This window comes from Hylobates moloch, unplaced genomic scaffold (assembly GCF_009828535.3).
Source record: "Hylobates moloch isolate HMO894 unplaced genomic scaffold, HMol_V3 SCAFFOLD_2, whole genome shotgun sequence".
In the NCBI taxonomy this organism is placed as follows: Eukaryota; Metazoa; Chordata; class Mammalia; order Primates; family Hylobatidae; genus Hylobates; species Hylobates moloch.
The window spans coordinates 49,145,739-49,159,364 of NW_026652277.1; the positions used below are offsets into that span (position 1 = coordinate 49,145,739).

The following is a 13,626-nucleotide window of genomic DNA, read 5'->3' on the forward strand; positions in this document are numbered from 1 at the left end:
GGCCAAGGCAGGAGGATCACTGAGCAACATTAGACCTCATCTCTACAAAAAACTTAAAAATTAGTCAGGTGTGGTGATGGGTGCCTGTAGTCCCAGCTACTTGGGAGGCTGAGGCAAGAGGATTGCTTGAGCCTGGGAGGTTGAAGCTGCATTATTAAGCCATGATCGCACCACTGCACTGCAGCCTGGGAGACAGAGTGAGACCCTGTCTCAAAAAAAAAACAGTTGTCTCAAGTCAGTAAATTCTATTTTGGATAGGTAGTAAAGAATGGGTTTTGGGGGGTGTATTTTTTTAAATCTTGTAGGAGACAAGTAGTCTATTCCAGCAGGTAGATACTAATCTTTCTTTTCATTCTAAGTTTATACTCTAAAGTTTTATTTTGTCAGACTTTTTCACAGGGTACCTTTAGTGGTTGCCAATCTGGGCATGTCTGAACAACTGGGTTATAAAACTGTATCAGGTTCCTGTATGTCCACTGGTTTTCACCAAGCAGTACAAACACACAGGTAAGATTCAACTGCTTTCTCACAAAACTTCTATTCATCTTTGAAATTAATTTTCTTACTTCTCAAACAACAGCAGAATAAAAATTCAAGGGAAAACTAATCCATTACTCAAGTAAACTAGGCTGTTTTTACCTTCCTCATACTCCTGTTAGTGCTTGTCTACTTACAAGATACAAAAAAGGTGGTGGTTAGTCCAGGCATGGTGGCTCACACCTGCAATCCCAGCACTTTGGGAGGCTGAGGCAGGAGGATCACTTGGGCTCAGGAGTTGGAGACTAGCCTGGGCAACACAGCAAAACCCCATCTCTACAAAAGAAATTAAAAAAAAAAAAAGTACTGGGAGGAGCTTGTTGCATATCCTGTAAAGTTTAGCATATCTATTCTAGGTTAGAATAAGTATATAGCCTAAAAATTATAATTTTCTAAGGCAGTGGTTCAGATTAAAGGCTTGAAATTAGATATTTGTAAAAATCAGACTTTAGCCAAGACTCACTCATACTATAGGCTGTTTAGATATAACTTTGTTTGTGGCCATTAAGGAAGTAATGTCAAAAACAGCAAAACTGGTACTATAAGATACCTACTAGAGTGTAAACTTTGAGAATAAGGGGTTAGGTTTTACTTAATTTTGTGTCCCCACAGTGCTAGCAGTTTAAAAACTGAATACCATATTTCATTGATTCTGAGGTACACACTTTCCTCTTTTTTTTTTTTTTTTTTTTTTTTAAAGACAGAGTTTCACTCTTGTTGTCCAGGCTGGGGTGTAATGGCATGATTTCAGCTCACTGCAACCTGTCCCTCCCGGGTTCAAGCAATTCTCCTGCCTCAGCCTCCTCAGTAGCTGGGATTACAGGCATGTACCACCATGCCCCGCTAATTTTGTATTTTTTTTAGTAGAGATGGGGTTTCTCCATGTTCGTCAGGCTGGTCTCAAACTCCCGACCTCAGGTGGTCTGCCTGCCTCAGCCTCCCTAAGTGTTGGGATTACAGGCGTGAGCCACCCTGCCTGGCGAGATGCACATTTTTCATATTTATCTCTGACATTGGGATGTTCTACAAGTCATACCTTCTTAGAATTACTTTCTTCCTTATTTTATGGATCATAAAATAATGTCTCTTTCAAGTAAAGGTAACTTGAATTCAATAAAATATTTTAAAAATTGACTCCAGTTCCCATTGCCAATAGAGACTTTTTTTCCTTCCTTCAATTTTTATCTATTTTTATGCAATCTTCCCCCATCCCCCGGCCTATCCTCGCCTTTTTGGGAGACCTGGCAATAGTACTTAGGAGGCTAAAAAGTTTGCTAATGTGAAGATCAATGAAGTAGGTTTTATGGTTGGTTTTTCTCTATACACATAGATTGACAAAATTATGGTTCCTACAAAACCAGTAAAAAGACTCTTCTATTGCTCCTTGACAATAAGTTTTTCACCTTATCATTAAAATGAGTTTTGTGTATTTGCCTGAGGAAATGGTAATTTTTTACAGCTCTAAATTTTTTGAAGAAGATGGATCCTTAAAGGAGGTACATAAGATAAATGAAATGTATGCTTCATTACAAGAGGAATTAAAGGTAAGTTAACATATCAGACACTTCAACCACTTCTAGATAGAGTTCATATCAAGTTAATGACTGACGTTTTTTAGGGATAACCTGACATCTTGATTAGATTTATACAGTTATGAGTTGCTTAATGAAGGCTATACCTTCTGAGAAATGTGTCATTAGGCAGTTTCATCATTGTGCAAACATATACTTACACAAACCTATATGTATTTTTACTTTTTAGTTTTCATAGGGAAAACCAAATGTCCTCAAATTATTATTGAATGTCAGTCATTTCCCCTATTTGATCTGTAATGCCAATATCAAGTGCTATACATCAGCTTTCTATATGTGCTCCATTATAATCTTATGAGACCCCATCATAGATGCTGTCCCTTGTTGAACGAGATGTCGTTATTCCTTTAGCTTCATTGACTGAGATGTATTTCTTCAGCTGTAGTAACAAAGATTGCAATCTCAGTGGCTTAAAACAACCATGATTTAGTCTTGCTCCCATTTTATCTTGGCTGTAGCTCTACTCCTTTTCTGAATGTCACCTTCATCCAGGATCCAGGCTGAAGGAGCAGCCCTTATTTGGGAAATGTTCTCATGGCATAAGGCAAAGAGCAAGAAAGCTAGTGGAGCCAGGTGCGGTGGCTCACGCCTGTAATCCCAGCATTTTTGGAGGCCGAGGCAGGCAGATCACGAGGTCAGGAGATCGAGACCATCCTGGCTAACACGGTGAAACCCCGTTTCTACTAAAAATACAAAAAAAATTAGCCGGGCGTGGTGGTGGGCGCCTGTAGTCCCAGCTACTCGGATGGCTGAGGCAGGAGAATGGCGTGAACCCGGGAGGTGGAGCTTGCAGTGAGCCGAGATCGCGCCACTGCACTCCAGCCTGGGCAACAGAACGAGACTCCGTCTCAAAAAAAAAAAAAAACTAGTGGGAATTCACAACAGCTTTTAAAACTTGGCTTAAAACGGCCATGTCACTTCTAGTCACATTTCATTGGCCTGAACACATCACGTGGTAATAGGCAGGGATATATAATCCTTACAGAATAGAGGGAAGTATATTTGGGAACAGTATACTTCCCTCTACTTCATGTGTCAGTTCTACTTCATGTGTCGGTTCAGGTCCTTTTAGAACTAGATGTCAAGATGGGATTATAAGTGCAGGAGATTTGCTGGCCCTGAGAAGGATAAAGAAGAGGAAGCAAGAACAGGCAGGAAGAGCCTTCAGACAACACTGCAAGTCTGACCCCTGAGAAAGGAGGGGGGATAAGAGGACAAGTGGTTAGGAAGAGCCTCAGACTGCAGTGCCATTTTAAGAAAGTTCCACTAGGCTGATGGGGAGTCTTTGAGCAAAGTTGCCCGAAAATTGTTCTATAGGCATGGACTTGCACTAATACCTGCACTGTGCTTAGTCATTGGCTAGGAACAGCCCAGGGGAAGTGTGGCTTAAGAGCAAACACAGTGGTAGATCCAAAGCTGGGGCTGTTAAGTCAACTATGCTTCCCCCAGTTGGAGATCTTACTAAGGAGTATATTTCCATGGCCACCATACTCATCAGTAGAGCACACTAACAGAAAAGCAGTTAAAATATTTTGATTCATATTACACTACTTTTTTCATATGAAACAGGAATTTTAGATGGTAAAAACATCCAGAATCTCACCATCTTATTTATTTTTTAGAGACAGTGTCTTGCTCTATTACCCAGGCTGGAGAGCAATGGCATGATCTCAGCTCACTACAACCACCACCTCTTGGGCTCAAGTGATCCTCCTCTCTCAGTCTCCAGAGTAGCTGAGACCACAGGTGTGCACCACTACGCCCAGCTAATTTTTTGTATTTTGTGTAGAGACAGGGTTTCACCATGTTCCCAGGCTGGTCTCCATCCCCTGAGCTCAAGCAATCCACCCTCCTTGGCCTCCCAAAGTACTGGGATTACAGGTGTGAGCCACCACATCCAGCCTGGAATCTCACCATTTTAACATAACTATTTTCACTCTTCCATTTCCTCCAGTTTTTCCTTAATATATGTATACTTTGATATAGTCGATAGTCATGGTGACATAAATTTGTCATGATTTTTAAAAAATTTGATACATAAAACATTGTGTTGCTACATATTCTTCAGTTGTTTTTAGTTTTTGTATTTGGTTTTTTTTTTTTTTTTTTTTTTTTTTTGAGATAGTCTCACTGTGTCGCCTGGACTGGAATGCAATGGCACGATCTTGGCTCACCGTAACCTCCGCCTCCCTGGTTCAAGAGATTCTCCTGTCTCAGCCTCCCAAGTAGCTGAGATTACATGCACCCACTACACCAGGCTAATTTTTGTATTTTAAGTAGAGACGGGGTTTCGCCATGTTGGCCAGGTTGGCCTGGAACCCCAGACCTCAGGTGATCTACCTGCCTCAGCCTCCCAAAGTGCTGGGATCACAGGTGTGAGCCACCTTGCCCGGCCTCTTTATTTTTAATGGCAGTATATTTCATAGAGCAATGTTGTGGAAAAATACCAACTTGGGCTAAAGTAGGGAATGTAGAGGTATATCATAAGAACTGTAGGCAGAAAGCAGCTGAACTTTAGGAAGGAATTGGAACCAGGAGCTAGAATACCAATAGAACTTTCTGTGTCTGCACATTGCTATCCTTCCAGATCTTTTTGTTTCTTCATCCACTGGCAGGCCAGAAAACAGCCAACCCACAGCTCCTGCATTTAGATCTCTTCTAGAGCATAAGATTTGCCAATTGGCTATGTAATACCTCTAGATTGCCAGGCAAGAATCTCATTGGTTCTGTTTGGGTTAGCTTGGGTGAAAGGTGAGTACAGGGGTAACTGGCAAACTCTTATGTCAGGGCAAAAAAAGTTTGTAAAAAGTAGGCTTGGCAGACATCCTAAAAAGTGTCCACTAAAACTGGCAAAACAACTATTACCCTACAGTTGGAAATTAGTTTTTTTTAGTAATTAGTTGTTCTCCCCTCCCCCAGTTGTTTTATGTTACACTAAGAAACATCACCTTATATTTTTGTTGTTATTCAGATATATTCCCAAGTGGAATTATGGCGTCGAAAGTTATTGGTATTCATACTTTTAAAACTAAAGACACACAGAAGTGATCTGCTTTTCAAAAGTAGTTTCCCTTACAGGAAAAAATCTTCAATAGTATCCTTTCGTAATAGTAAGATAGTCACTTTGTTTTCACTTACTGTGAGTTTCTTAATGTTAAATGTATGCAGTAACTCTGCATCTGTATTTTTTTGTTTCAAAGTTTGTTTTTTTTGTTTCTGTTTTTTTTTTGAGACAGGGTCTCACTGTATCGCCCAGGCTGGAGTGCAGTGGTGCAATTTCGGCTCACTGCAACCTCTGCTTCCTGGGCTCAGGCGATTCACGTGCCTCAGTCTCCTGAGTAGCTGGGACTACAGGCATGCATCACCACACCTGGATAATTTTTATATTTTTAGTAGAGATGGGGTTTCACCATGTTGCCCAGGCTGGTCTCAAACTCCTGAGCTCAGGTAGTCTACCCGCCTCAGCCTCCCAAAGTGCTGGGATTACAGGCGTGAGCCACCACAGCTAGCCCATGAGTTAATATTTCAGTTTATTTCTGTATATTTTCAACGAAATAACTGGCATGATAAAAACTATATAAATGAGAAGTTACTACATCTGAAAAAGCATTTTATAACTTATAAGGCTTATTTATAACCTATAAGCCTTATTTATAACCTACAAGTACTTGTTACTGAGATCCTCCAGAAAATAAATAAAATTTATATAAAAGACAAATAGTTTTGGGTATTATATACCACCAATGATTTTATATTATTTGTGAATCTAGACTGTATTAGTACAGAGCTTGAAATCTTACCTATGCCCTTAAATTACTTTATTTTGCAGAGTATATGCAAAAAAGTGGAAGACAGTGAACAAGCAGTAGATAAACTAGTAAAAGATGTAAACAGATTAAAACGAGAAATCAAGAAAAGGAGAGGAGCACAGATTCAGGCAGCAAGTAAGTAAACAACACATCTCTACTTTCTGTGCTAAAAATTTTTATTTTATTTTATTTTATTTTTGAGATGGAGTCTCGCTCTGTTGCCCAGGTTGAAGTGCAATGGTATGATCTCAGCTCACTGCAACCTCTGCCTCCTGGGTTCAAGCAATTCTCCTGCCTCAGCCTCCCGAAACGCTGGGATTCCAGGTGCTGGCCACCATGCCTGGCTAAATTTTTTTGTATTTTTAATAGAGACAGGGTTTCACCATGTTGGCCAGGCTGGTCTTGAACTTCTGTCCTCAAGTGGTCCACCCGCCTCAGCCCCCCAAAGTGCTGGGATTACAGGCATGAGCCACTGCGCTTGGCCCGTTCTGTGCTTTTAAAGAACATAATACTACGGTAGCTATATTGCTGACATGAAAGAACACAACTTTAATTTTGTCTTAGAATACTGTGGCATATAAATTAGAATTCAGAATTATGTATGTTATTCTCACTTTAGATAATACAACTGTTAAAATCTTTTTGACTTAATTTTACTTACAAATAGTTAATTATAAAAGCTTTGTAGAAGAAATGTTATATGTTGAACTGTTACTCTATTTTGTTTAGGAGAGAAGAACATCCAAAAAGACCCTCAGGAGAACATTTTTCTTTGTCAAGCATTACGGACCTTTTTTCCAAATTCTGAATTTCTTCATTCATGTGTTATGTCTTTAAAAAATAGACATGTTTCTAAAAGTAGCTGTAACTACAACCACCATCTCGATGTAGTAGACAATCTGACCTTAATGGTGGAACACACTGACATTCCTGAAGCTAGTCCAGCTAGTACACCACAAATCATTAAGCATAAAGCCTTAGACTTAGATGACAGATGGCAATTCAAGAGATCACGGTTGTTAGATACACAAGACAAACGATCTAAAACAGATACTGACAGTAGTAACCAAGATAAAGTGTCCAAAATGAGCAGCCCAGAAACAGATGAAGAAATTGAAACGATAAAGGGTTTTGGTGAATATTCACGGTCTCCTACATTTTGATCCTTTTAACCTTACAAGGAGTTTTTTTTACTTGGCTGATGGGTAAAGCCAAACATTTCTATTGTTTTTACTATGTTGAGCTACTTGCAGTAAGTTCATTTGTTTTTACTATGTTCACCTGTTTGTAGTAATACACAGGTAAGTCTTAGTGCATTTACTCCACAAAGTACTTTTTCAAACATCAGATGCTTTTATTTCCAAATCTTTTTTTCACCATTCACTAAGTTGTTGAGGGGAAGGCTTACACAGACACATTCTTTAGAATTGGAAAAGTGAGACCAGGCACAGTGGCTCACACCTGTAATCCCAGCATTTAGGGAAGACAAGTCAGGAGGATTGATTGAGGCCAGGAGTTAGAGACCAGCCTGGGCAACGTATTGAGACCCATCTCTATTAAAAAATAAAATGGAAAAGCAAGAATAGCTTTATTTTCAAAATATGGAAAGAAATTTATATGAAAATTTATCTGAGTCATTAAAATTCTCCTTAAGTGATACTTTTTTAGAAGTACGTTATGGCTAGAGTTGCCAGATAAAATGCTGGATACCATGCAATAAATTTGCAAAACATCATCTAAAATTTAAATTTGTCCTACATTTGTACTTGCTAAATCTGGCAGCCTTAATTATTACACAACTATAACACGACACAAATAGTAATCTCTCCCCTAGTTTAGAGTCCGTTGCATGAAATTTAGCAAATCAAATTTTGAATACAGTACAAGCCTTGTAATCCAGTGTATTTGGGATAGGCCAGTGGAACTCAGAACTGATACATATATACATGTATGTCTATCATATTCAGTGTCTATTAGGTGTAAATCATCTCTATGTAAAAGACACTACTGGTTTGAGGATAGACTTGTCTAGGAATATTTTGTCCTTCTGTGACAGCACCACTATCCATCCCAATGTAACATTTCTACAAAGGGAAGATATCTTAACCAGGCATACTTAACATTTGCTAGTTGGAAAGTCATTCTGAACAGTTTTAATTCCATTCTATTGAATGGATTATTGTATGAGCTATTTGGGGATCAGATATAAATGACAATCACACAGAACCACTTTTATTCAACATATATAAAATGTGATTAGTGTTAACATTTTAAATAAGCAATCTGCTTAATGGACACTGGTATGAAGGGGAAGTGTCATTCTTTACCTCACTCCTGAAACACTCTTACATCCAAAGGTTGGTTTGAGTCAGTACTGGCATCATACAACCACTTACTGTAAAATAAGTTTATTAGTAGTAACGTGATAGAATTTATTCCCGATATCTTATGTTACAAACTTTAGGGTCCTTGAGATATGCAGGATCCTTGTATGTAACTGGCATAAACCCTGTAAAGAGATAATTAAAGTTCTTGACAAAACATAATGAGCAAAATTTCAGCTAGCTCAATTCAGTTGTTGAGGTATTCTTTCTTACCCATTATTTGAGCTCTCTTAATTGCTTTTGTGATTTCTTTCTGTTTCTTCCCACAAAGACCTGTAAAATAAAAAGCTTTCTTATTCATAAAAAGGTCAATATTTAAAGTTTGCAATTTTTTTTGACACGGAGTCTCGCTCTGTCACCCATGCTGGAGTACAGTGGCACTCTCTCGCCTCACTGCAACCTCCACCACCCAGGCTCAATCGATTATCTTGCCTCAGCCTCCTTAGTAACTGGGATTACAGGCATGCACCACCACACCCGGATAATTTTTTTGTATTTGTAGTAGACGGGGTTTCACCATATTGGCCAGGCTGGTCCTGAACTCCTGGCCTCAGGTGATCTACCCACCTGAGCCTCCCAAAGTGCTGGGATTACAGGTGTGAGCCACCATGCCCAGCCTCAACAAGTTTTTAAGTCAAGGATTGGTAAATCATTTTTGTCAAGGGCCAGAATAATAATATTCTAGGTTTTGTGGGCCATACAGTCTCCCTCACCGCCACTCAACTCTGCTGTTGTAGCTAGAAAACAACCATATGGCACTATGTAAACAAAACTACAAAAACAAGTGGGGTTGGGTGCAATGGCTCACACCTGTAATCCCAGCACTTTGGGAGGCCTAGGCAGGTGGATCACCTGAGGTCAGGAGTTCAAGACCAGCCTGGCCAACATGGAGAAACCCCATCTCTACTAAAAATACAAAAATTAGCCAGGCATGGTGGTGCATGCCTGTAATCCCAGCTACTCGGAAGGCTGAGGCATGAGAATCGCTTGAACCTAGGAGGCAGAGGTTGCAGTGAGCTGAGATTGCGCCACAGCACTCCAGCCTGGGTGACAGTGAGATTCCGTCTCAAAAAAAAAAAAAAAGTGGCATTTGTATATGATGAACCTAATCAAGATAAAAAGGGGGCAGGTCGGTTTGGCCTATGGGCCATAGTTTGCTGACACCAAGTTTAAGTATCAATCTAGGAATGATTATAGTATATTCCAAAACATCAACAACAGTTTTTCAAAGCCCAATTTTTCTATATAGTTAACTCTGCATAAGACCGCAAAATAATAATCCTCTTGGCCTAAGAGGCTTTTTCATAGTAACTAGCTCTAGTCCCTGTAGTAGCTGATCTAGTAGTAATTTATAGCACAATTTGAAAATTTGACAGTTTTCCTAAATGACAGAAATAGATTGATATAATTCGTATCTACATTTATATTCCCATGATAAAAAACAAAATACCTGTAATGTGCCTTCCATAAATGCATCCGGTAAATGGAGAAACAAACTGGGACAAAAGCTGTTTTGGAGTTTTATTTGGAGGGGAAAAAAAAGTATTTGTTATTTATTTCTGAATGTGTAAATTTCAAAAAACAACCTTCAAGTTATATAAAGCTTTACTAAATTTCAGACACATTTCATAAAATATAAGAAAAAAATAGTTACCCTCCTGTTACCTTTTAAATATTTTCTATCCAGTGTGTCAAGTCTATATATAATTAAACAGCAGATTAATCAGCATATTCATTCAATGGTAAATCTGTTTTCTTGACTTCCACAGATACCTTTCTAAAATATTGCTTGAAACAAGCTACTAAAAAATTTCATCTGTCATGACAAGCTATCCCATTACCCTCTGATAATAATCATTAAGATAAATTATCAGAGGGTAATGAGATTTTCAAGAGGTACAAGTACACCAGGCATTTGCTATAATTTATGTTTTATTTAAATACTTCTTTAGAACTTTCTAGATGCTAGTCATTATTCTTGGCACTTTGCATAATCTTCCCAGTATGTGTGTTTTTGTAATTTCTTGGTTCTCCCTCAAAGGCAGGTATCATCTTATACTATTGTCAATATATGGAATTTTTTTTTTTTTGGACAGAGTTTTGCTCTTGTGGCCCGGCTGGAGTGCAATGGCACGATCTCAGCTCACTGCAACTTCCGCCTCCTGAGTTCAAGTGATTCTCCTGCCTCGGCCTCCCAAGTAGCTGGGATTACAGGCATGCACCACCACACTGAGCTAATTTTTGTATTTTTAATAGAGACGGGGTTTCACCACGCTGGCCAGGCTGGTCTCAAACTCTTGACCTCAGGTAATCTGCCCACCTTGGCCTCCCAAAGTGCTGGGATTACAGGCGTGAGCCACCATGCCCAGCCAACATACAGAATTCTAGCACTATTCACCTGCCCCAAATTTGCAACTTCTAACTTGCTGAGAGTTAGACAAGAGATAAGTAATATGTGAATCAGTGATATGGGTGGTGAGGTAAAACGAGATCAGCTTCACCAGATGAGCTTTTTCCAAAGTTCTGACCCTCACCAATTGAGAATTACCGCCACAGTGAGCTATTAAGATGTTTGAGGTAGAGAAAAAAACAGAGTGGAAATAATAGTAAGTGGGGGAGAGCCAAGGTGCTTTTACTTGAATAAAGCAGAGATAAGCTTATACATAGAATTATAACCAAATTTGAAATTATGAAGTTGCTAAACAGTTACCTCTACAAAAGCCTGCTATAAACTGACTTGATTCTCTTTAAGCAGATCTATCAGAAGCAAAACCCTAAAATATAGTGAAGTAAAACCAGATCTCACCTGTACATTCTTATAATCTACATGCTTTCCACACAAGATACATTTCTTAAGAGGTTCTTTATAAGGATTTTCCATTGGAATGGGCTAGGGAAAAAAACGAAAAGTCTGATAATAGGATGTGTTAATTCTGAATTTTAAAAGGTTACTATTCTACATTCAAATCCATTCAAACGATTAGTTATACCTTTCTTACTGTGTACATATTTTGTATAAGCACTTTATTTTGTTTCAGTTTAGCCTACAAATTAACTCATGAGAAGATTCTGGAATAAAGTACAATCTTTCTAGAATAAAATTTTATGGCAGAACAAAAATGATGTCTGATAAGAAAGTGATTGCTCCAATGCTTTGCTCAGATTGTAGATAACGAAAAAATGTTTAGATTTAAGAAAACTTACAACACAATAGATAACATATGCCATTCTTAAATGAGGAAATCACTAATTTATCCATCCCCATGTCTCTATCAAGTATTTTATCACTATTTTTATACATAGATAATGGCCCATGACTTACTGTAATAAAAGGTTCTTTGACTTTATCACCCCAGGCTACTATATAAGTTTGTATCAACCTTTTTGGCTTTTCTGTTACCACTACTGCCTCTAATGCTTCTGTCACAGTACCTCCTTCCTACCGTCAGTATGGCTGTCTCCAGGATAGAGGTTCTTAATCTAGAAATGGCTTTGAAGCCCATGACTCCCTGTAATCATATGCAAAACTTCAAATGAATGGGATTGTGTGCCGCCTTCTGTGGAGAGGGTCCATAACTTTGATTAGAGACAAAGTGAGATTTATGAACTAAAAAAGAAATAATGTCCCTTTACTTGCTTAAAGTATGGTGCATGGATTAGATTACCAAGACAGATGCTCAGAGAAACTAGACAAGTTCTTTTGTTTTTTCCAGTTCCTCAAACTTTCCAATTTACATTCAGCTCACGTGACTACTCTTTAGCTCTGTGCCAAGTGCTTTGTATGGTCTGATTAGTGTCAAAATACCTTTGCATGTAGTAAGAACCTGTGCTTTCAAGTCCATGTTAATACTATAGCCAACCTATAGCTAAGCTTTGTACAGTCTCTTTTCAGTTATCTAAAATTCTACTCACCCAAACTACCTTTTAAAATTCCCAAGTCATTTGCTTACAAAGGGCTATGTAAAAAAATAAAACAGTTCCCAAATCACATGTCCTTAAATTTAAGATCTAGGAAGAAAAATATGGTATTATAGCAGCTTTGCTTCTAATCTAGGAATTCTCCTACTTCAAAACTCAGCTGACTACAATCAATTCATCATCATTTCTGAACTCAGAGTAATTATCTAATTGTTTTGTCCTACAGCAGAACTCTATTCAAGTAGCTAAAATAAAAGATGTTAGAGTCTAATACCAGTTTTCGTTTTAAAAAGAAGAACAATTTGGTCATATTTGCAAAGACCTTACTAATAGGAAAAAAAATTCTTACCAGGTCCTCGTTGCTGGATTCCTGTTTATATTGTGAACAACCTCTTCTCCAAAGCACTGTGATTAAACAGAAACAGCAATTAACCATTTCTTTTTCTTAGCTGAATAGCTAAAGATTTTTGTTTTTATGGAGACAGGATGAATTAAGGGACACGATATTAAAGAAAGGTTTTGTATTCATTATATTCAGAATGACTGGTTAAAAACTTTTATATTTGGGACAGAGTAAGACTCAACATGGGTGTGCTTTCCAGGGCTTTGGGGAAAAAGCACATATTTTCCCTCCCATACCTGCTCTCTTTCTGACATTTATTTTCCCTTTATTCCATGGTTAGAGAAAATTCTTACAGGAGAAGCAACAGGCACTGTCATACCAAAAAGAAAGTAACAGACCCGTCCCAGAGAGAATTTATAGAGAAGCACAGAGAAGATAAAATTGCAAAAATTATACAATTTTGTTCTGTTTGGGGACTTCAGACATCTGGAATTTGCTGCTGGGCGACTCTGGAAATGTCCCTTCCTCACTAAGATTATCCACAGATCTTAGGAAAGTCTCTGCTTTTTAAGAACCACTCCAACTTCCTCATACGTTTAAATAAAGGAGTGGATTAGACGACACAAACAGTCAAAGGCAATTACAGATTCCCACCCATCTTGGAGAAAATCGCCTAGAAACCAGAGTCGTTTTGCCAACAGGGACGACTCCAACCATTAGGACTAAGGTTAATGCCTGCAACGCTACAATGGAGCATAGGATATGGAGACTTTACCCGTGTGAGTCCCGGGATGTGTAAGGCTGACAGCAGCCGTTACCAGGTGTGTGAATTTCTTCCTCCCTAGACCACCGCAAACAGCAACCATAGCAGCCATGGTTCCACGTTTCTTCCACTTCCTTTCATTCCAAACCGTTCCGAAAGGCCCCTTCCGCTGCTCTTCCCCTGTGGGCTCCAGTACCCACGTTCAAAGGTTCCGCAGGAGAACGCTGAGGACCCGCGAGAATAGGTGAGGTTTTTTAATACGCATGCGCAGCACCTTTCT

The 13,626-nt window shown here is 38.8% G+C and overlaps 2 protein-coding genes across 7 annotated transcripts in view; one reads left to right on the forward strand and one right to left on the reverse strand.

The window, feature by feature from the left end:
* The window catches only part of ABRAXAS1 (abraxas 1, BRCA1 A complex subunit), a 27,660-nt gene extending 15,874 nt beyond the window's left edge, over positions 1-11,786 (forward strand). For 4 of the 5 annotated variants that reach the window (XM_032147596.2, XM_058433232.1, XM_058433234.1 and 1 more), the window contains 4 exons: positions 388-507; positions 1,997-2,081; positions 5,959-6,073; positions 6,668-8,484. In XM_032147596.2, coding sequence (XP_032003487.1) covers positions 388-507; positions 1,997-2,081; positions 5,959-6,073; positions 6,668-7,101 — 754 coding nt within the window. In that variant the 3' untranslated portion in view covers positions 7,102-8,484. Of the gene's footprint in view, positions 1-387; positions 508-1,996; positions 2,082-5,958; positions 6,074-6,667; positions 8,485-10,418 lie in introns of those variants that run through there. The other variant, XM_058433245.1, reaches the window with a different exon arrangement.
* MRPS18C (mitochondrial ribosomal protein S18C) lies at positions 8,331-13,567 on the reverse strand. 2 transcript variants are annotated; one of them, XM_032147886.2, is made up of 6 exons: positions 13,359-13,567; positions 12,590-12,645; positions 11,129-11,212; positions 9,773-9,830; positions 8,536-8,595; positions 8,331-8,447 (listed from the first exon to the last, which is right to left on the reverse strand). In XM_032147886.2, exons 1-6 carry the CDS (start codon positions 13,456-13,458, stop codon positions 8,371-8,373), a joined length of 435 nt encoding a protein of 144 aa, XP_032003777.1. In that variant the 5' UTR covers positions 13,459-13,567; the 3' UTR covers positions 8,331-8,370. The 2 variants fall into 2 exon arrangements, with proteins under 2 accessions (XP_032003777.1, XP_058289239.1); XM_058433256.1 differs by lacking the exon at positions 9,773-9,830.
* Between the last annotated feature and the right edge of the window lie 59 nt (positions 13,568-13,626).